This window comes from Desmodus rotundus, chromosome 9, assembly GCF_022682495.2.
Source record: "Desmodus rotundus isolate HL8 chromosome 9, HLdesRot8A.1, whole genome shotgun sequence".
NCBI lineage: Eukaryota > Metazoa > Chordata > Mammalia > Chiroptera > Phyllostomidae > Desmodus > Desmodus rotundus.
Genome location: NC_071395.1, coordinates 54,557,203 through 54,583,340, shown reverse-complemented (window position 1 = coordinate 54,583,340; position 26,138 = coordinate 54,557,203). Strand labels below are relative to the sequence as shown.

At 39.8% G+C, this 26,138-nt stretch overlaps 1 protein-coding gene across 1 annotated transcript in view; it reads right to left on the bottom strand.

The window, feature by feature from the left end:
* The window catches only part of CDCA2 (cell division cycle associated 2), a 47,745-nt gene that overhangs the window by 8,934 nt on the left and 12,673 nt on the right, over nt 1-26,138 (bottom strand). Inside the window, exons 6-13 of the mRNA XM_024560663.4 lie at nt 24,505-24,701; nt 22,808-22,892; nt 18,494-18,702; nt 16,228-16,312; nt 15,568-15,812; nt 11,386-11,464; nt 10,165-10,253; nt 9,088-9,225 (exon numbers count right to left, since the gene is read on the bottom strand). Coding sequence (XP_024416431.2) covers nt 9,088-9,225; nt 10,165-10,253; nt 11,386-11,464; nt 15,568-15,812; nt 16,228-16,312; nt 18,494-18,702; nt 22,808-22,892; nt 24,505-24,701 — 1,127 coding nt within the window. The remainder of the gene's footprint in view (nt 1-9,087; nt 9,226-10,164; nt 10,254-11,385; nt 11,465-15,567; nt 15,813-16,227; nt 16,313-18,493; nt 18,703-22,807; nt 22,893-24,504; nt 24,702-26,138) is intronic.

Sequence of the window (26,138 nt, the reverse complement as noted above, 5' to 3'; positions counted from 1 at the left end):
GTATTCAATAAGTTACTTTAGGTGAAATGGTGAATTACAAAGGACACATGGACAATAACAAGGGGGATGGAAATGAGAGGGAGGTGGGGAAGGCTGGGATGGTGGGGAGGAGTAGGAGGAAAAGGCAGAAAACTGTACTTGAACAACAATAAAAAAAAAGTTAAAAAAAAAAAAGAAAAGAAAACAGGGCTTGACCCATGTGTGTTAGCTATTCCTATTCTTTTAAATTCCTTCCCTACTTTGAGGATTGATATGGGGGAAATATTTTTAACATCAAAAACTATGCTCCTAATATTGCTGTGTGACATAGACTCTACATGGCCAGTTAAGATACTACGGTCAATCTTACAACCTCTAGAATAGTTTGATTCATATGGAGGGAAAACTCCCTTTAGCCAGGTTTTGAAAATCTTTGTTGATATAAAGTCTCCAGCACCTCGCACATAGTGGCTTCTCAATAAACATGAACGAAGGAATGAATGAATAAATATGAAAGAAAAAGTACAATTAATTAAACTGATAATATCTGCTAATTAAATTAATAATATCTGCTAAACATGGTGAAAGATGAATACTCTGTTTTTTCATGGTCATGGGTCAACAAAAATAAACCACCCAAAAAGAAAAGACTGAAGCACCTGTGGTGTGCCATGAAAACACATCTCTATTATCCATGAAAAGGCTTCAACTGCAAAGGCTAGAACTTTAACAGCATTTGAATCTAAGCCAATACAAAGACTTTGCTTATACTGTAATCAGCAAAAGCAGCCACCGGTGCCTGGAATTGTAGGGGAGCCACACAATCTAGAAATGGTTAAGTTGGTGCACGACTTGGAGCAAAAGATAACTGTAGGGGTCACCCCTGAAGTGACTCCATTTTCTCCAGAGTCACCAATCTTTCTCCTTACACAGCGAAGGAGGCCGTGCAATAGAAGCAAATGCTTATTTTTTATTTGCACAATTAAGATTTACATACATGGCAACAAATCAAATTGTACAGGAAAGCTTATGATGAAAGCATGTACTTCGCTACCCCTGCTGTTTACTTAGCGGTTCCATTTTCAGTTTTGTAGGTGGCTCCATCTCTTTCAGTAAGGGGCTCATGCTACTGTATTTTTTAACTTTTATTTATAATGGAAAATGCCAAAACCACAAAAAGTAGAATAGTATGTTGAATCCCATGTACTCATCAACTACCTTCAACAATCCCTAACATACAGAAATCAAGATTCATTTATAACCCCCCACCCTGATTATTTTAAAGTAAATCCCAGACATTACATTTTATCTGAAAATCCTATCGTATCTCTGAGAGGGAAGGGCTCCGATTTTCCACCATGAAATAAAAATTTTATTACCGGACATTGTATTTTATTGATTTTTTTCCTCTTTTACAATGGAGTTTTACTTTCCCAGCTTTATTGAGATATAAATGACATATAAATTTAAGGTATATGTACAATGTAATCATTTGGTTTATATATATGCACATACACATACATGTATATATGTATAGATATATACTGCAAAATTACTTTTTATAATAACAAATACCACTCAGCAATAAAACTGAATAACTTGATACACACAAAAACCTGGACAAATTTCCAGCAAATCGTGCCAGGGGAAAAAAGCCAGTCTGAAAGGGGACACAGTGTATGATCCTGCTTCGGTAACGTCCCTCCAAAGGGCAGCAGGAGCAGGCGCTGGCCCCTGGACAGCACTGTGGTGCTGCCCTCCTGTGATGTGGTGCCCCAGTGCTGCGAGATGTCACCAGCACCACTGGGAGAAACTGGGCACAGGGGACCCGGGGTCTCTCTAACTCTTCTTACAACAGCATGCATTTCTAAAATTATCTCAGAATGAAACATTTAAACACTAAGAACAGTAATGACAGCAATTTTCCTTCATGTTTTGGCAGAATTCAAAGCTCTCCAATTGGCCCATAAACATCTTTTTAGAATTACTCAAATCAGGCCCTGCATCAGACCTCCACACATTCCATGTGGTTGATAGGTCCCTTTAAATCTATGGTTCCTTCATTTTTCCCCTCTTGCCTTTCAGGGAATAAACTGAAGCGTCTGCCCCACAGAACGAGCCAAACGCTGGGTCTGGCTCACTGCGATAATGGTCTGCATCTTCCTGCATCCCCTGTACTTCCTTCAGGCTGGTCGTTTAATCTAGGCTTGGTGAGATTTAGCGTTGAGATACGGATACACATATTTTCAGAAACAGCATCTGATGGACAGATGAACGCCTCCCCACAGCCTCAGGGGACCTGCTCTCCAGTGGCATTATGGCCTGTGTGTTTGTGTGACCCATCCACTACACCTCCCTACTACCTGCTTCCTAATGTTCAACAGCTTTCATGAATGTGTCATTTTTACTTATTAGCAGAAATCATCAATTATTTACTTGAAATAGAGCTCAAACTTTATTTTGTAATTTTTAGAAAAATTAGGTCATGCTCTAGACAGCTATCATGGCCTTCAAGTTTTATTATTTTTAATTATTATGAATTTAAGTGTTTTCACATGTGATGTTTGTGTTTCAATCTATTACGATCATTCTTTCTGACAATCACACTGCACCACCTTTGGTCAGTGGCAGCCCCTTCCCAATGGCCTGGTGTCCTCTGACAAGGCCCTTCCTTGCTTGTACACTGGGACAGATCAAGAGCACCTGCTACCTTTGCTGCTGTGAAGCTGAAGGCAGTGGTTTCACTAAGGAACCCCGCTCTATTTCCACTGGGACGGTCCTTAGGACCGTCTAGGTCCCAGAGGCTCACTTTCCCAGAGTGAGAAAACACCTAAAACCACATACACACACACACACATATATGTGTGTGTGTGTGTATATATAGAAGAGGGGGGAGAAAACTACTCTAAAGGAAAAAACATGAATTCATACTGATATTTGCCATTCAAATTTTGCCTAGCAAGGTACTGAATTTGATTTTAAATTGTTTTTGTCTCATAGTGAAAGTCTTGATTCCTAAAGACAGTTTTAAAAAATTGCTTATTTTCTTTATTGTAGACTTAGCTCCCCTGTCCAGACAAGCGCTTCACACTGTTTAAGTCATCTTTGCAGTTATTTTTGTCCTCGGGATATACCCCACTGGGATTTTTCAGATTTCTAAATTCGAAAAATTCTTTGTGAGGTTAAGGCATCAAATTAATACAGTTAGATAATTTGTTTCATTTTGTTTTTAATTTTTAGGGATCGTTGTTTTTCCTAAATTTGATTTGTGTTTGATAGCTACGTAAAAACATTTACACAGTTCAATGTCAAAAGGTAAAACATTCGAGGATGCCTAGCTTTCATTCTTTCCTATTCCCTCTGGTTGCCCGCCCCTGGAGGTAACAACTCGTTATTTGTGTTTGCCTTGTTCTCCCACTTTCATTAATTAGATTTTATGTGTTTGTGCATATATATATACTTATATTATTTTTTAATGTTTCCTACTTTCTTAGATAAAAAGGTAATATGTTAGTTGGCCATATTAAATGCCATAACAAAATACCGCAGACCGAGTGGCTTAAACAATATCATTCTCTCACAATCCTGGAAGCTGAAAGTCCAAGGTCAAGGTGTGGGTGGAGCTGGCTCCTCTGAGCCTCTCATTGGTCTACAGATGGCTGCCCTCCTGCTGCCCCTTCACAGGGCCTTATGCCTGTATGTGTGTGTGCCCCCAGGGGTCACCTTCTAGGTCTCCTTTTTTGTCTATGTAAAATCTATGGATATTTATTTATTTTAAAAATTATTACATTTTTTATCACCACCTATGCCCTTTGAACCCTATTCCACCTTTACCCATCCCCTTCCCCTCTTAAAAGGACACCAGTCAGACTGGATTAGGGACCATTCTGTGGGCCTCCTGTTTACTCAGTTACCCCTTAAAGGCCCTCTCGTCACACACAGTCACACTGTGATGCAGTGGGGGTTGGAGCCCCAACGTGGTTATTCTTGGGGAACACAGTTCGTCCCCTAGCAGGTAGCTCACTGCACACATCAGTTTACAGCTCACTTTTTTCACTAACAGTAAACACTTCCTGGCATCACTCCATAGTGGTGTTTGGAATCTCCCTTCACTAGTTTCCACAGCTACAAAATACTCACTTTGTGAACACACCACAGTTTGGTCACCATCTATCTCACACTGACAGACAAACTTGGTTTGTTTTCAGTCTTTGGCATTACAAAGAGTGCTGCAATAAATACTTTTCCACAATGCCTTTTTGTCTTTTTTGTTATTGGATCTTTGTGATGAATTCCTAGAAATGGAATTACTGGATCAAAGGGTAAATGGATATTTAATTTGGGTTGATATTGCTAAAGTGCCTTCCACAGGGCTTTGCATTACCAGCAAATGTAGGAGTGTGCTGTTTACCACCTAGCCTGACCAACAAAGCATTTGTCAAACTTCTGGGGTGTTTCCTAATCTCAAATGGTAAGAAATGGCATCTCAATGTAGTTCTCTCATTATGATGAGCAACTCTGAACATTTTTCTCATGTTTAAAGGATTTTCATTTAAAATTTGTGAACTTCTAAAAACATCTCTTGCCCTGGCTGGTGTGGCTCAGTGGATTGAGTGCCAGCCTGAAAACCAAACGGTCGCAGATTCGATTCCCAGTCAAGGCACATACTTGGGTTGTTGGCCAGGTCCCCAGTAGGGGGTGCGCAAGAGGCAACCACACATTGATGTTTCCCTCTTTCTCCTTCCCTTCTCTAAAAATAAATAAATAAAATCTTTAAAAAAATCTCTTGGATATTTTTCTCTAATTGTTCACTTTTTACTCAATTTAGCAGCTTTTTTAATATTAGCAATCTTAATCCTTTGTGTTTGATATGAATTGAAGACACTTTTCCCACGTTTCTCCTTTGTCTTTTCTATTTCCTTAGTTTTTTCTCATCCATGTTGTTTGGGTCAAATGGAGTGAAATTTACCAGTCTTATATTTCAGTTTCCAGGTTTTGATTAATATTTTTGGAAACTTTCTCCACTTCTAGGTTATAAAGAAATTCAATGTTATGAATTCTAAAGCTACATCCAAGTTAGTAACACTTTTTTTTCAAAAATTTTCCAGCTTTACTCAGGTGATTGACAAAAATCATATATATTTTGGTTGTACAACACATTTTTTAAAAGGTGTACAACACAATTTAATATATGTATGTATTATAAAATGATCATTACAATCAGGTAATAAACACACCCTTCACCTCACAGTTACCAGTTACCACTGTCTTTGTGTCTGTGTAAGACCTGTTCTTGTAGAACACTTCAAGCACACAGTGCAGAGTAAAGCCCCACTCACCCTAGCCCTGAAAGATGAGGCTATGGCTCACTTTAAAGAAACCTTCCTCTGCCCTGTTGGTTCTAGCTCATTGCTTACCTTTGAGTTTACATTTGTATTTCTTTGCACCAACTTCTAAAATATATTTTGAACCCCTAGTTTGTAAGATGGTAATCGTAACAGTCACAGTGCTTACTACAACCAGGCATTGTTCTAAGTGTTTCACATGTATTAACTCATTCACTATTCCCCATGAGCTTATAAAATAAGTGCCATTAATACCTTCATTTAAAACCAACAGAGGGATCATGTCTCCTGCCCATCACCCAGTGCCAGGAGGCAGCAGGACTCAGACCTCAGCTTACCTGGCTCCTGAGCCTGCACTTCTGACCACTGCACAGTTAGTGTTAACTCCTCACCTCCACCCTTTCCAGCCACTTCTGCCTTCTGCTCTTAGCTCCATCTAGATCATCTTGTACACAGTCTTGTTGTTCAAGCTTAGCCCTTAGCTGAACACAAAGCTTTTCTATCATGTTAGGACTGCCTATGAGTTTTCCACTGCCCTGCGGGACAGAGATCCCATCTCTTTCCTTTCTTCTGGTGCCACCACCACCCTGATGCTTCGTAGCATTATCGAATATCCTTTTCCTCACTTCCTCGTTACTTGAAATCGTATTTGCTTCAAAACTTTTGCATGCAGACTTTTATTTGAAAGGGTATATAATTACCTCGTTTTTTCTTCAATGGCACACCTTCAATTTTCCCACTCACAGGCCTTTCTGCCCTGTCCCCAGATACCTCTCCTGGGAGCACCCCTTCTCTCACACAGGCCTGCTCAGCTGCTCAGGCTGGCGGCCCAGCTGTTATCAGAGGTTCCCCTGGCACCACTCTGCCTGGTGGGCAGATCCACCAAGTCCTGACTGCTCAAGCTTACTTCACTCTGCCCGAGGAGCACCCCCAGTAATACCACAGAAACACATTCAAAGTCCTTGAAACTGAATGTCTTTTTTCTTTCACACTTAATTAAATTTGGCTGGGTTCAGAATTTTGGGCTAAAATCAAATTTCTTTCAAAGCTTTAAATGTGCCAGTGAATTATCTTTCTGCATTAAGACTGCTGTGAAACCTGACACCAACTCTGATTACTATTTCCTGGTAGGAAAAGTCCACTTTTCTCCTTATTCTTACCGTTCAATTCCTTTCTTTAGTTTGGAGAATTCCTGTTTTATTTTGACAACATCTCCCATGATACTTTCTTGTCCTGAGATCCCCACGAAGTCTCCTAGCCTGGTCTCCCATCTCATCACTGATCCGTCTCCCTTTTGCTCTACCTCCTGGGGGACATTCCTTAATTTTATTCTCTAATCTAAGCACTACATTTTATTTTTGCAAATGCATTTTCTCTGCTCCTTTTTCATGGCATACCCTTCTTTTACACATTCTTCAATTTGAGTAGATCATAACATTTATTTATTTTTAGTAATGTTTCCTTCCATTCTCTGAATAGTATTTCTCTCTGAGGTCAGTTTTTCAACTTTTTAATATCGGTCTTCCATGTTCTTGGTTCTACTCAGTTGTCTGACTCTTACCTAAGGATAGATTGGAAATGGGTGTGGGTTTCCTCTGCTCTCCAGCTCAGTCCCTGTCCTGTGTGGAATCTCTACTAGGAGGAGTTCTGTGTGGAACAGGAGAACGGAGACTGCCAAGGGCAGGCTCTGCTTTAGGGCAGGAGCTGGCGGTTGACATTGTGGGGTTTTCCAAATGCCAGATGAAGGCTTCAACCTAGATGGCAACATCTGTTCTGAGCTTCAGGGTGGGAGAGGGGGTGGGGTGCCAACTGGTGCAAACTGTTTCACACACAGGACTTCAATTAAGCTGTTTTTCACCACCACTTCTCACTCTCACCACCCACTATACCTGCCAATACTGGGCCCAATCTCTTGGGATTCCAACAGACAGGCTGGCTCCCAGCGCCTCTCTAGCTCCCTCCTAGCACATTCTGGGCTGTAAATCTTTCCACCTTTTATCTGGCAACATGTTCCCATCTGCTTTGTCTTCCAGAAATTCATTGAAGGCTGTCATCTGTTGCTTAATACCCCTCCTCATTTCCTTCCTTGTCTCGTTGCTACTCTAAGCCTATCCCTTGTTTTACATCAATATTTTGATGCAGTGGGGTCCTGGGAGGGGTTGGAGCAGAACTTAATGCTCAAATCTTCTTGAACTTTCTGGCTTTTGATTTTATGGGAAGAAGCAGGTATACGTTCTTTGTAACAGTGTTTTATAAAGTGTATGAGGGAAACCAATTTCTAATGCGATAATTTAAGTTGAATGTATATTTCTGAACGTATGCATATTTTTTGCAGCAAAGGGATCTTTCAAAGAACTACAAGACATAAAATAGCGACTGCACCAGGAAAACACTCAGATTCTTCTGGTTTTGCTGACTTGGGGGTGATTGTGCCAAGATGGCAGTTTTGTTTTATGAAGTATAAACCAGTTTATTGACTGTTTTGGGTAGGTGTGTGTTGGGGTGAAAATGTTAGTTTTGAAAATGTTGATTTTTTCAGGCATTTGTAGGATGGTGTAAGAAGAGATGTCTAGTAGGCATCTAGTAGTTGAACCTACTGCTCACAGATCAGAAAGATCTGGGAGTCATAAACCATACTGCACATGGAATCAACCAGAAAACACACAACTTGGAAGGGCAAAGAGTAGAACTCTGGGTAACTGTAACACAAACATCTAAGGATGGGTGGAAGGAAATAAACCTTTAACAGAGATTGTAGAAGAGTGTTCCCAATGGTGGTGTATGTTGCTGAGATGATGAGTGAGAACAAGACCTAAACAAGGCCCTGGACTTTGGTCACTAAGTTACTGCATATCTTGGAAAAATAATTGAAGTGAAGTGGTAAAGAGCGAGACCACACATCAGCTACCATGTGAAGCACCTGTGCGTCCCTCCAGGAGCCACATTAGGTGGAAGAGGGGTCATGGTTAGACTAGTTCAGAGTGGAAGCAGAATGAAGAGGATGAAGAGCTGAGGTTAATGAGGGTGGCTGACAACAGCTCATGTGGTTTAGGATAAACAAGGAAACATGGGAAATTATGAGATATCCGAAAGCTAGAGTAAACAGAGGGCCCACAGGTTATTAGCACCATCAGAGGGACACGAGTAAGGGAGTGTGAAGGCTGGGGTTGGAGGGTGGGACCTACAAAGGCACACTAGTAAAAGTGGGAAGGGCTTAGGTATTAACAAGCTGCAGGCTACCACAGAGGAAGGTCCAGTTCAGGGGATGGGGGTCTGGCTGGGGAGCACCAGTAACTGGGTTAAGGTGCAAGGATTGGTTACCCATAAAGAGACAAAGTCATCGGAGCTGGGACAGGTCTTGACACACTGACTGAATTCTTTCTTAAACATGGGGAAGAGATCCAGCCATTGGGAGAAAAAAGGTCAAATGAGTGGCAGATGGTGCACTCATCCCTGTCTAGGAAATGAGAGGATTTCCCAAACAGGGTGCAGTTAGATTCAATTCAGAGGTAAGAATTGATTTAACATCCGAGTGCCAATGATTTACTGTGCTGGATATGCCTAATGCAATAAAAAAAGATGCAAAAATGGCCCTTGGGTAATAACAAATTGAGTATATAATCTCTTATGGCCCTTTCTTTTCTACGATAATTTTAATACTCTTGATCTAATGGTAACAAAAAAAAACTTGTTTCCATGTTTCCCTAACCACACAACAAAGAAATGCACCACTTCTGTAATATATCCTTAGACACACACTTACCGGATTCTTTTTTGGAGGTACTCTGTGTGGGTGCTTGCTTTCTTGAGATTTCCTCCTCTTAATTTTCTTCTCTTTGCAAGGCTGAACTTCTGTGTTAAGCAAGCTGCAAACACTCTCTTCTGCAAAACTGATCAATTCCTATAAAAAAAATTTAAAGTAGGAATGTCATACAATGCAAGCAGTTACATTTTAATGTATGTTCTCTCACCTTTATTTTCTTTCCCATGTTGCTTCTACCATTCTTATAGGCCATTTTCTCTAAATTTACAAATTTCATTAGATGTATTTTAACCAACTTAACCTCAAATGGGAGAAATAGTAATTATTAATTTCTGATCTATCAAGCATGGACCCAGAAGCATATACGCTCTGCCCAATTATTTTGAGAAAGAAAAAACCCCAACTTAAGAATTGGTTGATTTATTCATTCATCAAAGTATTTATTCAGCATCTACAAGTTAGCACCTAACTGCTGCTGAGTGACAGGGAAAATAATCATCAACTGTTAGATTATCTGGGTTTGAATTCTGGGTTTACCTTCCAACAATACCAGCTAAAAATCCTGTAATAGTATACTCGTATGTTTATGCACTATAATGCTATAGACAAAAATCCAATTTTATCAAATGTAATAAAATAGCAAAACGTATGCATTCAATGAAAATTAGGTTCACACAGAAAATAGCTGAGACCCTGTGTCAAAAAAACAACACAAAGTATAGTTTTTAAAGTGATCATATTTATGCCATGTTCTGACTGTGCTAATTACATGTTACTCTTCCCCACTTTGTACCTCAACAAAATTCATAAAACCACACAGATCTCCAATAAGCTTTTCAGATTGTCTTCCACATTAACACAGACTTGGAAGCTTCTTGTTTTATTTGCTTTTTCTTCTAACATAATTAAATAAAACCAAAGCAGGAAAATGTCATTATCCTGGGTTACATGATAGGTAGGATAATGCTCTTAGTAACACTGTCCAAGTCAAGATTTTAGCCATAATCATCTGAGCATGAAAAACAGAGAATCTACTGCAAGATTTAAAAATACATTGTGTCAAATGCAAACACTTACACTTCTTCTGTTAGAGGACCGTGTTCTTCTACCATCTTTACAGGAAGGTATTTTCTTGTGGTTATTTGAAGAGCTGAAGGTATCAGTGCCTGAAGAGCAAGACAGAGCAAAATTAGGGTAGCTAACAAAAAGCTGTAAGATCTGCCATCTTTCATATTCACCCGACTCTTCTGAATACCCATCTTTGCTCTTACTACATTATATCTAAGCATAATTAATTACCATGAGGAATACAGTTTCAGATTCAAAAATATTAAAACTTTAAGTTGACTACATACCAGGAACTTTTGCCACTTTCCATGGAGATTGCATAACATGTTATCTTGCTAAGATAACAGATTAAATCACCTAATAAATACCTGTACTTTTACTCATGTCTGTTTATTCCAAGCTACATTTTAAAAATGAAATTGCAATAAAAGGCATTAAAATGATCATGAAAATACTTTATTTTACAAAGTTCAGGAAAATCTTAATTTGACTACTTTTAATGGTATAAAGGAAAGGCAGTACAATGTGTTCAAGAGCATACGCTCTGGAACGTGATAGATGAATGCTTCCGATTTGGCTCCACTTTACCAGTGCCTATCTAGGATTCTGTGCTAATGAGCTCAGGTTGTGTCCTACGGGGGTTGTGTCCTACAGCCAACAAAAAGCCATTCAAGGATTTCAACGTGGAAAAGACAAGAATAATGGCTCCCATCCTAACAGACTGTCCCATGACAGGCTTGCCAGCCAAGTTCTGGTTTCTCAGGAAAATGCAGCAATGTTTGTTGCCTTGTCACGATCATATAAAAGCCAGAGACCTTGGAAAAGTACGTGTACCCAAGATGCCACGTTAATGTCCATGAACAATTTTGGATATTTAAGAACAACCCTTACAATCCATATCACTTCAACTGTGCTAACTGGGAAAAGGAGCTTCCATCTAAGGAAGTTAAATGTGGGTGACTATGAAGCATGGGACCTGAAATGGAAATGGATGGATAAGAGACTTCTTATAAGCTTTTCTATACTATTTGGTTTATTAACCAAATATGCATTGTTGTAATAAAATTTCAATAAGAAAATAAAGGCTGGGTGGAAGAGGGCAAAGGGGGAAAATCTGGGAAAACTGTAATAGAATAACAATAAAATATTTTTTAAAAAGGAAATTAAGTTTCATACACACAGATAATTGCAAATGACACTTATAATTATAAAAGAAACAAAATTTACTACCTGAAAGAGTCTCAGAGACTGAAGACTTACTAAGAGGGCTCACAACAGCAAATGATACCTGAAGAGGTTCTATGTTTTCCTACACACAAAAAAAGGGAGAAATTAGACATCCTTAAATTCAGTGGACATGTAAATAATGTGCTCCAAAGAAAATAATATGGATTTATTTTTGTAGGTAAAATTGTAATAAGCATAAAGATGGGAAAGCAATAAAAGGTTGAAAAGGAAAATGTCAAAGCAAAACAGGAGATATTGTATATAAAAATAAAATACATTTTCTAATATTTACCAATCATCCTGAATAAAACCACATTGACTAAGTACAATCCACCAAAACAAACAAAAACTTTAAGTGAAGGTAGCCATAATGATCCACTATAAGTTACTTTTTGGTTTATTTAAAATCTCAGGTCTTAATTCTTATAAAAGTAAGACAATCCATTAATAAACATAACCTAACATTACAAATTATTCAGGGGAACTTCAGGGTAAAATGGCAATATAAACACAGATGTCAGATTTTTTCTTTCCCACGTAAATGCCATTATGATGGTAACTTTGATTTTTCATAGATAAAATTTGTTAGGTGGAAGAAAATTTCTTTTTTCATGTTTCTTCAGAGTTTTTATCAGAAATCAACCCTGGATTATGTCAAATGTTTCTTCATCTACTGAGATGAACATATGGTTTCTCAGTCTTACTCTGTTAAAATGGTGAATTATATAAACTGTTTTTAAAATATTAAACCATCTTTGAATCTCTGGGTTAAATCTCATTTGAGATTTATGTTCTTGTGTTCACGATGTATGTTCTTGTGTTTGTGAGGTTATTGGACTGCAGTATTCTTACAACGCCTGTCTGATTATGGTGTCCCATAATGCTGACACTGATAACTGGGGAGTATTTCCACCTCCTCAATTTGTTTGGAAGCGTGTATGTAGAATCAGTGTTATATCATTCTTAAATGTTTGGTAGAATTCATTAGTAAAATCATCTGGACATGCAGGGTTTTTTAATGAGAAGGTTTAACTGCAACTTAAATTTCTTCAGTTGAAATAGAGCTAATGAGGTCATTTATTTCTTCTTGAATGAAAACAGTAGTTTGTATCTTTCGAGAAATATGTGTAGTTTCTCTAAGTTGTTCAAATTACTGACATAAAGTTGTTAATAATATTCCCTTATTATCCTTTTACTATGTTAGCATATACAGTTACCTCTCACATTCCTTACTGGTAATTTGAGTAGTCTCCTTTTTCCCTAAATAGTCTGATCAGAAGTTTACTAACATTATTTCTTTAAAGCACAATCTTTTGATTTCAATAATTTTTAAAAAAATTTTCTATTCCAGTGATTCCTGCATTTATATTATTTCCTCTGACTACTTTGCTTTAACTTCTCTCTCTCTTAAAGTAGAAACTGAGATTAATTGGAGATATCTCTTATTTTGAAATCAGGCCTTAATTTTTTAAAATTTCCCTATAAGCACTGCTTTAGCTGCATTCCATACATTTGTGCTGTCCTTTGAAAGTGGTTTATGGCTTATCGTATGCATCTTTAACTTACACAACTTTGTGTATAGCCTAAGAACTCCTCCCAGCCTTTATGCCATGGTATTTTTATTGCATAATTTACTTACATGGGTTACAAACCAAATAACACTTTGTTGTTACTCTTATTTTGAATGATATCTTTCATGGAGATTAAGAAGAGGAAACAGTCTGTTACATCTGCCCAAATGTTTAGCATTTATAGTGCTCTTCACTCCTATGTTACATGCAAATTTCCAGCTGGAACTACTTTCCCTTTGACTAAAGGACTTTGTTTAACATTTCTTCCAGTGCTAACCTGCTATAGTGATTAATTCTTCCAGCTTTCACAAGTCTGAAAAAGCCTTTAATTCACCTTTGTTTTGATGAGTTTCACTGGACATAAAATTCTAGGTTGCCAGGAGGTTTTTCCCCTAAGTGTGTCATTAGAAGCTGTTGCTGCACTGTCTTCAGTTTGTTCCTCTTTATCTTGGTGTGCGTTTCCTAGCTATTTCAGGCCATTAATCAGTGGTTTTAAGCAATGATGTGTCTTAGTGTACTTTTATTCATGTTTCACATGCTGTAAACTTGTACTTTAGAATCTTTGGGAATGTAATTTTATAACATTGGGAAATATTTCAGCCACTATTTTTCACATATTTTTTTCAGTTCCTTCAGGTCTCTCCTCTCCTTTGGGATCTCTAATTACACGTTATGCTACCCGAAGTTGTCCAAGCTCGCCAATTGTCTATTCCTTGTTTAGGATCTTTCTGTTTCACTGAGAATAATTTCTATCGTTACACTTCAAGCTCATGAACCTTTTCTCCTCCTAAAAGATGTAGGGCATCTTTTCCTACACATCTACTGGTTTTTAATCACATCAGAGATTTTGAATATGTTTTGTAGTGCACAGTTTTGTTATTATTGAGCTTTGTTATTCAATGCAGTTAAGTACCTGAATACAAGCTGGGTCCTTTCATAGCTCACCTTTAAGTTCCACTAGATTTTTAGTCTCACTCTGCTCCACTAATGAAGCAACTCTCTGGAATAGCCTACCCCCTCTGGAATCATGAGGTGTTTCGAGCCAGGTTGGTGGGAACACTGTTCCTGCCCCAGTGTGTGTGAACTCCGACATTGTTCCCTCTGCTCCTTTTGGGTAGTCTCACCCTGGCCTTGAGCAGTTTACTCACAGACGTTTGTTGACCAGCCCTCAACACAAAGGACTTAAGTGGGACCCTTTGCCAATCCCCAGAGCTCTCTGCGAAGCTCTCTCCTCTCTGGTACTTTGCCCTGTTACCTCTAGCCTCCTCTGCTTTCCCAGACCCCGGACTCCATACTCCCAGCTCACAAGACTGCCAGGCTCCACTGAGACAAGGCAGTGCCACAGCCTTGTAATGCAGCCCAGGCAGTGGGTCGGGCCTCTCACAGGCTCACCTCCTTGGTCATTCTCCTCTCAGGGATTACCATGCTGTGCCGCCTGATGTTAAATATCTGAGAACTACTGCTTCATGTACTGTCTCTAGTTTTTTACTTGTTTCTCACAAGAGCACAATTAGGTTCCTCTTACTTCATCCCAGCCAAAAGCAAATTATTCTATTTCAAAGTGAAACAGCAAGAGAGAGAATAAATAACGGTCTCAATACAAAATTAGGTAAGGAAGATTAATAGGCAGTTCTCAAGACAAGAAATTCAAATGGCCTATAAACATGTGAAAAATGTTCAAATTTCACTAATAACTAAAAATTTTCAAGTCATCTTTTGTTCCTATTAAGCTGTTTTTAATAAGTATGGTTAATACAAAGGATTTACAAAGCTGTGGTAAAATAAAACCATTTATATTGCAATGAGTTCAAATTTGTACATATTTTCTGGAGGAAATTTAGCAATATTTATCAAAAAGTTAGTATTCTTTAATTGAATAATTCCACCTATAAAAATTGACCTTAGGGGAAAACCAGCTTATATTTATAGTGTGTTGATTCTAAGTCTGTTGCTCTTTCACATTTCAACACCTCTAAAATCTGAGTACAGTAGTCCCTCTTGTCCACGGCAGGGATAAGGTCAAAGGACCCCCACTGGATGCCTGAATCCATGGACAATACGAAAACATATAGGTACTATGTTAAAGTTTAACTTTTAAATTAGGCACAGGAAGATATTAACAATAATAATTAACAATAAAATAGACCAATTGTAACAAGATATTGTAATAAAAATTATGTAAATGTGGTCTCTCAAAATATCTTACTGTACTGTAATCCCCCCTTTTCTTGTGATGTGAGATGACAGAACACCTTGAATGAGATGAAGAGAGGTACTTCAGAATGGTATGCAATGTAAAACCTATGGATTGTTTATTTCTGGGGTTTTCTATTTAATATTTTCGGAACACAGCTGTCCATGGGTAACTAAAATTGCGGATAAGGGGGGACTATCGCATACCTTACAGTTCATGGTGTGTCACGGTTTAACTTTCATATTGTTTTTGATAGGAGAAAACTGGGAATAATTTACCTAGAAAAATGCATTGATTTACATATACCATGACATATCATTTACTCCATTTCATAATTTCAAAGCACAATTACTGTTCATACAAAATAAGTGAGGTCTGATTAAAATATACACAACTTTGTTCCACATTTTTCACACTTACAAGATCTTCCCCCTTGTCATCAAAATTGGGCTGAGGCAACTGCTCAGGAACTGGCGAGTGCTCAAGCAGCACAGGACTGATCCTACTTAAGTCCTCTCTACGGACAGGTGTCCCTCCTTTCCGCAGGGGGGTGTTTGCTGGCAGAGACTCATCAAACACTTCGGGGCTCAGGTCCTCTCCAAAGGTCACCCTCTTCCTCTTCCTCATATTTACAAAGGCTGGCACTTTGTAATTTTCTTGACCTTCTACAGATAACAAACAGGAATATATTTAAAAAATTAGGCTCAATTTCTTTTTTAAAAGGCACATCCTAGAATCTTAACATGATTAGATTCCATTATTTGTATAAAAATTTGTAAAAAAAATTCAAAATGAAAAAGATAAGCAGTATTTCTACTTAAAATACAGTAATAGATTTTAAAGTAAACTTTACATGAGTATCTTAGAAGTTTACAAAATTGGAATATCAAGTTCGCCATCAAGTGAAAATGGGCAGATAAAATGGAGAGACCAATCCTGAGATCCTCTAAACAGAGTCCATCTCTTCCGACTGTCATCGAGCCATTAGCAGGACACTGAAGATACCATATACTGTGTCTGATTTTTTTTATAACAAGACAATGAAATCCTCATGCTTCAAAATAAATATGACTTTCTCACCTGCTTTTTGTTCTCTGCCACAGTTTGCAGGATGTGAGGAGAAGCTTGGATGAGCCCCAGGACCACAGGGGGTGTCACAGTGCTCCTGCACAAAATGGACATCAGTGGATGTGACATACCTGACACATGCACACAGCCATTAACAATGGCAACGTGGAATTTTTTGCTGCCAAGGGTAGAGACTATAATATTGCAGAATACTTCCATCATTGTTCTGGCTGAAATACCATGATATTAGCCACAAAGAAAAACTAGGTCCCCTAGATATAACTTTAATACACAGTATTTTAAGCCAAAATCAAAGAACAGAAATCCATAACATCGGCTAAATTCATTCCCTCATTTTTGATCTGGCAAGTGAAGTTGAGGAACCTGAGTGAATGAGGGAGACTCATAAATGGCCAGAGGTATGAGAGTTGCACTAAAACAAGCCAAGAACACATAGGTAAATGGTATAATAGGGTGTTCTGTCTTATTAACATGGAACCACACCTTTTGTAAGTGTATGCATCTCCTGTCTACATTAGTGTATTCTTGAGTTAGAAATAAGGAACGAGGGCAGCATGTGTCCCTCTGTGCTTTTCAGAAGGACGATGACAGAAGGCATGTTGGTGAGGACAGGACAGTGCGAATCTTAAGAACAAGATGGGGCAAGTCTACACACAGGGCCACCGGAGCAGAACAGGAAGACTGGGCCAGGTCCAGGGCCAGGGCCGGGCCACCTGCTCGTCCAGCTCCCCAAGCCCTGACCAGCCTGCTCCCTGGGACTCCTCATCCCCTCCAGGCCGCCCATTCCAAGGCAGTGCCATCGCTAAGAGACAGTCTTGCCGCAAGCAAACCTCCCTGACCAACCATCTCCTGAGTCAGTTTCATTTTCCTAGCCAGGAAAATGTCCCAATCAGTACTTGTGAATTAAGGGAACTTATAAAACAAAGTTCACATTAATTTTTAGATGTATCTTTAATTGAAACAACCATGAGAGTTAGCAGAAAACTTCAACTGTAGACACCTCCAAACTTTGAGCAGCTTAGTAAAAAGGTCATCAGTTGTACAAGTCTTGGCATGATCTTTTACTATGTAACATTGTTCACCAATAAAAGTTACACCAATTAGGGTACAAAGTCTCTTTCAAGAGAAGATATAACAAACAGAAGATATGAATGAGTCACACTGTATCACCCAAATCAGCTCTTAACCAGGAAAATTGGTTAAAATAGAATAATAACTGAACATTTACCCATATAGATAGAAGGTAGCCTAGTTCATTTTAGCTTTAGAAACAGATCTGTAGGCCTAGTTGGACGTTAAAATGACTACAGATAGAAAAAAAAAATGTACTTCTCATTTGCCAGACACTGGTGCTAATTTCATATTATTATCCCACTTAGTGCTCGAATTACCCTGTAAGGTAGTTACTAATATTGTCCTTTTGTAGATGAAGAACCAGGGTACAAAAAGGTTAACTAATCTGCCCAGCTTATAAACCTCAGAGCGAGGATTTGCACCAGGCACCTTGACTCCAGAGCTTCTCGGCCAACCACAGCATCTATCATCCATCATGGACTTTAACATCAGATTTGTTTGGGAAGCTCATTCAACCACCTCCAGCCTAAGTGTCCGTAAAATGGGGCCAATGCCTTTCTTAGGGACAATGGCTGCATGTACATGATACATGCCAGAAGTCCAGAGGAAGTACTCAGGGAATGCCAGCTGGTTCCCACCAGCCTCTTCTTCCCTCCCGCTGACCGAGCTCGGAGGAAGGTGCATGCCTGTGAAAGACGCATCTCTGAGACCAAATAATTAACAGACCCACATGTTAAAAGCTATGAAACTCATAAAATATAGTCCACCTATATTAAATTCCACATGCTATATCCTGCTCTGAGTGGTTTTTTTAGGGTTTTATTTATTCATTTTTAGAGAGGGGAAGGGAAGAAGAAAGGGAAACATCCACGTGTTGCCTCTTGTGCACCCCACTATTGTAGGACCTGGCCCGCAACCCAGGCATGTGCCCTAGCCTGGGAATACAACTGGCGGCCCTTTGGTTTGCAGGCGACACTCAATCCACTGAACCATACCAGCCAGCGCCCATTCTGAATTCTTTAAAATAAGAACTGCACAGTGTTATGAGAAAAGGAGGGGAAAAATAGGGTGAGACATGTCCTTTTAAACCAGCATGGCATTTAACATTTTAGTGGTGTTGCTTTGAACTCAATGAATTTGTATTCAATTTGCTTTAGGAAATGTAGCCCTACTACTTACTTACCTGCAGACTTTCTAGACACAGCTTCCCAGAGGGTTTCTTCAGCACAGAACGAAGGACAGAGGTCTCAGAGGACAGAATGCCCCTCTTGCACGGTGGAGTTACCAGGGACCTGACTTCAGGAGCTGGGCCTCTGCTCCCTTCTGTGAATTTGTCAGGTGAAACAGCATCTCCTGATCCTCTGCCCTTTGCACAGTCAGCAGCCTTGATTCCTTCAAAGTAACCATGTAAACAGGAGAGGCAGAAAACAACTGAGTCAGCTTGTTCTACACAAAAACTTTGCATTTGCAAAGGCAATAACACACTTCGAAGAAACTCAACCTTAACATATCTGCTTAGGGAATACTATCTGGGTTTTCATTTGGAAACATAAAGAGAAGACAGAGAAGTGGCACTGGTTGCAACTTTTAATTCCAATCTACCTCCTGAGGGTAAAGGGGATCAGGAGTTTTGGCTCCCAGGGGAACCTGGGCATATATCCATGAATCAGCTAATAACTGTTTGTCTGCCTCTACTCATGACACCTGTGACTTGCACCATAAAGCTCACCTGAGCTCACAACAAATAACCAGTTTTACTGCCAGTAAGGGTGGTAGGAGGAAGAGGACAGAATGCTGATGACAAAGATCGTAAAATCAAAAAAACTAACATACTGTATGTGCCCCCAAACCAAGCAACCGCCCCCTGCAAACTCTTTCTCATGAGAGAGCACTGCCTTACGACCAACATTTGACAAACATATATTACACGTTTCTGACGTGACAGGCACTCCAGAGACAATGATGAAGAAAACATACAAAGCCCCCCATGAGGGATCCCTGTGATTAAACTGTTCTGTTGTTGACTGCAGTGTGGTATTGAGATTACATGAAACACAATTACATGGAACTGAGTCTACACACAAATGAGTACATGTAAAATGGGTGCAATCTAAGAAAACCTAGTGAGCTGGATCAGTGTCAGTTTCTGGATGTGACACTGTATTTCCAGTGTGACACTGCATTTCAGCTATGTAAGATGTGCCGCTGAGGAGAAATGGGGCAAGGGTGGACTGGATCTTTTTAGATTATTTCTTACAGCTGCAAGTGAATATAGTTACCTCAAAATAAAGTTAAAGAAATGCATGTATAACAAGTAGTAATATCTGCCATTAAGGGAAATAATGTTGAGGTATGGGGACAGGGTACGATGTGGTGGCGGGAGGGTGGGTACTGCTGCTTTGGGGTATTCAAAGACAGCTTCCTGGGCAGGCATCTGAATAAAGTGAGTTGTGCACACATCTAGAGAGAAGCAGCTCATGCACCAAGCCAAGGGCAAAGACCTGATATAGGAATGTACCTGGCATATTACAGGGAGGGGCAGGGCCAGTGTGACTGGAAAGGAGGGAACAAGAAGAGCTAAGAGATAAGCTCAGGACTAGGTCCAGGAAGGTCTAGCAGAAAGGGTGCTGGATCCTGTTCTAAGTACACTGGGAAGCCAATGAACGATTTTAAGAAGGGGAATGACATAGTGTAGCTTGCATTTTAAAAGGAGTACCCTGGCCACTACATAGAAGACTAAGAAAAGGGCGGAACGACAGTAGAAACAGGGAGATAACTTATGATTTCCGGCAAGAGAAGATGGTAGCCTGATCCACACTGGTAGCAGCTGGGTGGTCAGAAGTGGTTAGACATTCGAAATATGCTGAAGGCAAACAGCATTCGTTCATGGGGCTGGAAGTTGAACTAGAAAAAGGGAAGTGTCCAGATAACTGCAAGGTTTTTGGCACAAGCAATTGGGTGAATGGTAATCTTGTTTCCTGAGATGAAGAAAATCAAGATGAGCAGACTGGGGACAGGAAAAATCCTCACGACCTGTCAGAGCATGTTAAGTCTGAGAGGTTCGTTAGACATCTACAAGGAGATCAGAAAGGGCAGTTGGGTGCTTAGAGTTCTGGGAAGAGGTCAAGGACAGACACACAGATCAACAGCACACAGATCCTATTTACTGTTGAGAATGCTGGCAGTCACCTAAGGAGTGAGTTTAGAGAGAGAGAGAGAGGGGGGGAAAAAGCACTGAACCCAGGGTATTCAAATGTTTTCAAGGTCAGAATGGAAGAGGAGGAACAAGGAAAATACAAAGAAAAGGTCCATGAAGTAGGGGAAGCCACAAGAGAGTGGTGTCTGGATGCCCAGTGAAGGAACTGGCCCTCCCAGGAGGCCGAGGCTAGCTCAGCCACTGATGCCTGTGAGCCCTTTAGGAGAGGGACACACTGAGCATGGCCCCGAGGTGGCAACGAGCAGGCTACAGGCTACCAAGGCCTGTTTGGGGCTGGGTCAAGAAACAGTGGCAGGCAAGGAGACTGCCAAGTGCCAGGGGCCCCTGTGATGTGATAAATTTGGTGAGGATATCAGCACACAAAATGTTAGGCTCAGATCTACCTGAGAGAGGAGCCGAGCAGACACAGAGAGTCTCCAGGCTGGACTCCCAGGCAGATGGGTAAAAGGGACCAAGTGGAGAGGGCCAGGGAACTAACAGAGGCATCATGCAGGCTCGCTCCTCTCCCAATGCTCCCTGAACTGAGTATATGCTACCCCATTTTACAAGATCTTTTCATTCTTCCTAAAGCTGTATGGTCTGAAATATAATAACCTCTGGGGTGCCACCAAATAACCAGTTTAAAACAATGAAGTTAGCAGTAGGTTCTTTTAATCAAGGCCCCACTTCTATAGTAGATTTGTCTTTCTCTGTCTTATGCACTATTTCTGTTTAGGGCCTAGTGAGATATAAAATGGGATATGTTGGCTCTTGTTGTGATGGTCTCACCTGAGACAGGTTGTACAGGGAGGTGTTTGGTATGATGACACTTTTTAATGACCACACTGTATACACTCTGTAACTATGGTCAAAGGGTATGACACTTCTAAGACAAAGTCCTATGAGAGTGAAGCAAGACAATTGGTAAGAAATGCTGAAGGCAAAAGCACCTTATTTCATCTAGGTAACAAGCTCATAACCCAGCTCTGTGCCTCATCCATCTGTCGTAAGATTAAGATAAATAAGTCAGAGTGGATGTGAGCTATAAAAAATGCTAAAAGAAGTTCTTTTCCAGCCCTGGCTGGTGTGGCTCAGTGGATTGAGCACAGGCCTGTGAACCAAAGGGTCACTGGTTTGATTCGCAGTCAGGGCACTTGCCTGGATTGCGGGCCAGGTTCCCAGTAAGGAGTACATGAAAGGCAAACACACACTGATATTTCTCTCCCTCTTTTTCTCTTTCCCTTCCCCTCTCCCTAAAAATAAATTTTAAAAATCTTTAAAAAAAAAAAGAGAGAGAGAGAGAGAAAAGAAGCTCTTATCCAGGTTAAAGGGAAATAATATCAGAAGGCAACTTAGATCTCCAGGAAGGAATGAAGAGCACTGGAAATTGTGTGGCTAGTTGGCTAACTACAAAAGAATGTCTACCCACAAATACACATGATTGCTTACAGGAAAAACAATCTTGTGGGGTTTAAATGAATATAAATGTAACACAGGTGACATCAATAGTGTGAAGGACCATAAAATACATGAATTGGTAGACAGAAAATAGATCTATACAATTTGCAAAGTTTCCACATTTTCATGAAGTTGTATGATATTATTGTAACTCCCAGGAGGCTGTGAGAAGTTAAGGATGTTATGTCACAATCCCTAGACTAAAATTAAAAAAATAAAATAAAATGCAGTGAAGTATAGTTTAAAAGGTAATGAGAAAATAGATTTCTACAATAAAAAATATTCAAATAAACCTAAAAAAGACATGAAGAGGGAAACAAAGAAAAAAGATTAAGAGAGCAAACAGAAACATATGATAAAATAGTAGATTAAATCAAACCATATCAATAATGACTTGAAAGGTTAATGAACCAAACACTCTAGAAGGCAGAGAATCTCAGATGGATTAAAAAAAAAAATACAAGACTTTTACTTTAAAAAGAGACAAAGGTACGTTGAAAGTAAACCTAATACTGTACTGTTAACTTTCATTCAGTACAAGCATACTGGTTTTGGAAAAGGCTAAATAAATTTTGCATGGTAGTCCCTTTTCACACACCTTAAAACAAACATAATACAGTTTTTCAGCTTGTAAATATTTCACTTATTCAAAGAAGACAATATCATCTCTCACGTAAAAAGAATTCCGAAACATTTCTATTAGAACAAAAGCTCCTAAAATGTAGGGAACTATTTTAGTTTTCCCAAATTTTAGCATCCAGGTACACCAACCATAAATGCCTACTGAACAAATGTTTCAGTGGGTGCCCTGGCATATGCACTAAGGAAAAATTAAACACTTACCACTTGAAGCCTCTGTGAGCTCTGAGAGGAGAAGAGACTCTTCAACTAAACACCCAGACTGTGTTAAACCAGGTTCAGAAGATTTCTTGGGGAAAAACGTTTAGAATAAAAAAGTATTAAATCTTATTAATTACAGGATTACTAAAGTTTTTATAAAGATTTGAGTGAGCATTACAGATTACCTAGAAACCTAATGTTAAACCAATCAATCAATCGATGAGGTGATTTTATCATCTTTGTTATCTAGTCACAAAAGTATATGGGAATCCAACTAAAAAAGAATATTCATTCTAACTGTGTCCTAAATATCCTACCAAACAATATTTAGTTCCCTAGGAAAAGTTTATAGGAGACATTTTTGTTGTCTTATCGTTTGAAGTCCAGAAACTATGGTAACTGCATTCATTAAAGAGGAAATTCTCCAAACAACAGAAAGGGTATGTACTTACTAATCAACCAACGAAAGACATCAATAGTGAGGACAGGAAAACCACTACTGGCTAGGATAGAAAGCCCTTGTATTAATGCGGAAGCCATTTCTCAATCATGGAACATGTCCAAACAATCAAAGTTCTGTTAAGAAACAATCATTACTGGTTCTGCCAGATTGTAAGCCACTCTGAGATAAAAATGAACCAACTGACCATCAAACATTTATAACAGTCCCTATAAAATCATTAGGGTATGTGCTAAATCAATGTGCTGGAGAAGGTACAGAAAAAAGGTTTCAACTCTATCAGTGTCAAGTGTCCCTCTTCACTACGGAAATGGGACTTGCCGTGCCAAACCCAAACTAACAGTATGCAGCAGGAAGTGTTCATGAGAGATCTAGCTCCTTCTTACAGCTGAGTTAAGGTCAAGGACAGTCAATAGTATCATTTAATTCACCTTGGTCTTTTGATCATCTTGACAGACTTTGAACAGTCTTCAGCAACAAAAACCCTACAGTTCCCTGAGGCGAGTGAGGAGAGCAAAGGACCAACTGCCAAACAGCACCTGCTTCAGGCCGGCAAGAAACCAGGCAGTGTGGCGAGGCCAGGGGCCAAGACCGAGCCCGTGGAGCCAGCACAGTCCTCTCATCGGCCAGCGCCGTGTAAGTAACACACTCGCTGTCTGCTTCCTCCAGCAGCTTTCTGTTATCAGGATGGGCGGGGCAGGACAAAATGGCAGCCGGACCACAACCCGGAAGAGACGGCTGACGTCAACCCGGGGAACCACCAATGACGGATCGCCGCTTTGTTCAAGGACACCAACCCCTAGCCCCCACGAAGAGAGCCAACCAGAATTTGGTGCATAAAACCGCGCCACATTCCCGGCTTGGGCGCGACTTCCCCCGCCGCTCTGCTGACCCGGGAACCTCGCCCTGGTGCGCAAACCCCAATAAAGCTCTGTACTGCCTAATTTTGTGGCTGTTTGGCATTACTTCCTCGGCGGAGCCTAAGAAAACCTTCCATCTGTTGGACCATCAGCCTCTACAACCCCTCTCCACTTGCAGAAGACATACCGTCTCATCTTTCCATAAAGCCTTTTCCAAAAAGACTTTACTCAAAGCTGTCTCTAACAACCAATAAGCCAACTAACAACACAAATTAACAAGTAGGAAATACACACACACACACACACACATAATTTGAAAGGATCTTGAGTGTGTTAAAACTGCCTCGCCAGGAAATCAAAGTTTCCAGTAACCGAATTACCTCAGAAAGGTCTGCCGGAGAAGTTTCAGCCGTGCGCATTCTGTCTGCATCGGGAGGGGCGGCCCTACTGAAGGTCTGGAGAGCAGCTGCATTGGTGAGACTGGCGTCCAAGCGGCTCTGAGAAGATTGTCTCCGACGTTTGGGTGACTGGGCAGGGCACGCGGACTGTCGATACTCACCAAGACTTTCCTTTTTGGCTGTACACACAAAACAAAATCACAGGCACAAGCATTTTTTTAACAGTGTCATTTTACAATTTTGTATGTCATCATTTTAGTAAAATTTAATGTTCAAGTCTAAAGACTTTAGCAATGAAACGAAAAATTTAGTACAATTTTAAATTCAAAAAAGGAAAGAGAACATAACTATTAAAATCATACAAATTTAATGAGAATTAAGTTTCCTCAGACTTTAAAATGAAGAAAAATATGCTAAAATACATTTGCCTTGGTGATATAGTATCTCATTCTGTTTTTAAATTTACATTGAAACTTATTCTTTTGAACATTTAAAAGGATGTGGTTATGTTCTAATATTGGTCCTGCTTTGATCGTGTATGATTTTGTGAAAAATAGAGCCACAATGTGACCAAGTCTTTTAGCTACTAAAAAGAATTTTACTCTTTGCAGAACTATAATAATCATGGTAGTAAAATATTTTAAAACCCAGGTAGATACTGGAACATGGGTAAGTTACAAACCGCAGAGAGAGATGAGCACATCAGAGCGGCCCCGCACTAACAGGGAGTCTGAGTTGCAGTGCACTGCACGCAGGGAAGTGTTGAAATGGGACGAGAAGATGGTTCAAGAGGCCAAAACAAAATCGTCTGGATCCTTCCTTAGGGTGCAGAGCACTAGAGGTATGACTATGGTGATTATAGCAAGGCCAAGGTTTGCCTAATTCTTCTGTTTCGAATGCTTTCTGGTTGGAAAATCAAAGGTGACAGAAAACAATAACCAAATAACTATAATCTAAAAGTTATGATAAAGAATATGGCAGGCTATTAAGATGTCGGGTTAGATGTACCTCTTTAAAATATCAGGTACAGGTGTTTGGTATTCATATAAATACTTGCCAAATTTAACAATAACCCTATAAAAACCAAGCTTGTACATTCAAATTTGCCATATGCCCTATTCTAAAGATGAAATGAGTTAACCATGTGACCCTGTGAAAATGTAGGCTCAGAAACGGTTGCTATCAGGTTTTTTCAAGAGAAACTAGAAATGCAGGTTTCTGCATAAAATGTCCCATTTGAAAATACAACTCTGGGCCCTAGACTGTTAGCTCAGTTAGAGCATTGTCCTCCTACGCAAAGGTTGTGGGTTTCATCCCTGGTCAGGGCACACACAAGAATCAACCAATGGGCCCTGGCCTGGTGGCTCAGTTGGAGCATCACACTGTACACCAAAAGGTTGTGGGTTTGATCCCCGGTTGGTACACGTACAGGAGGCAACTGATTGGTACTTCTCTCTCACATTGATATTCCTATTTCTCCCCCTTCCTCTCTCTCTGAAATCAATAAACATATACTTGGGTGAGGATTTAAAAAAAAAAAAGAATCAACCAACAGCCCTGGACAGGCAACTCAGGTGGTTACAGCATCATTCTGATATCCCAAGATTGTGGGTTTG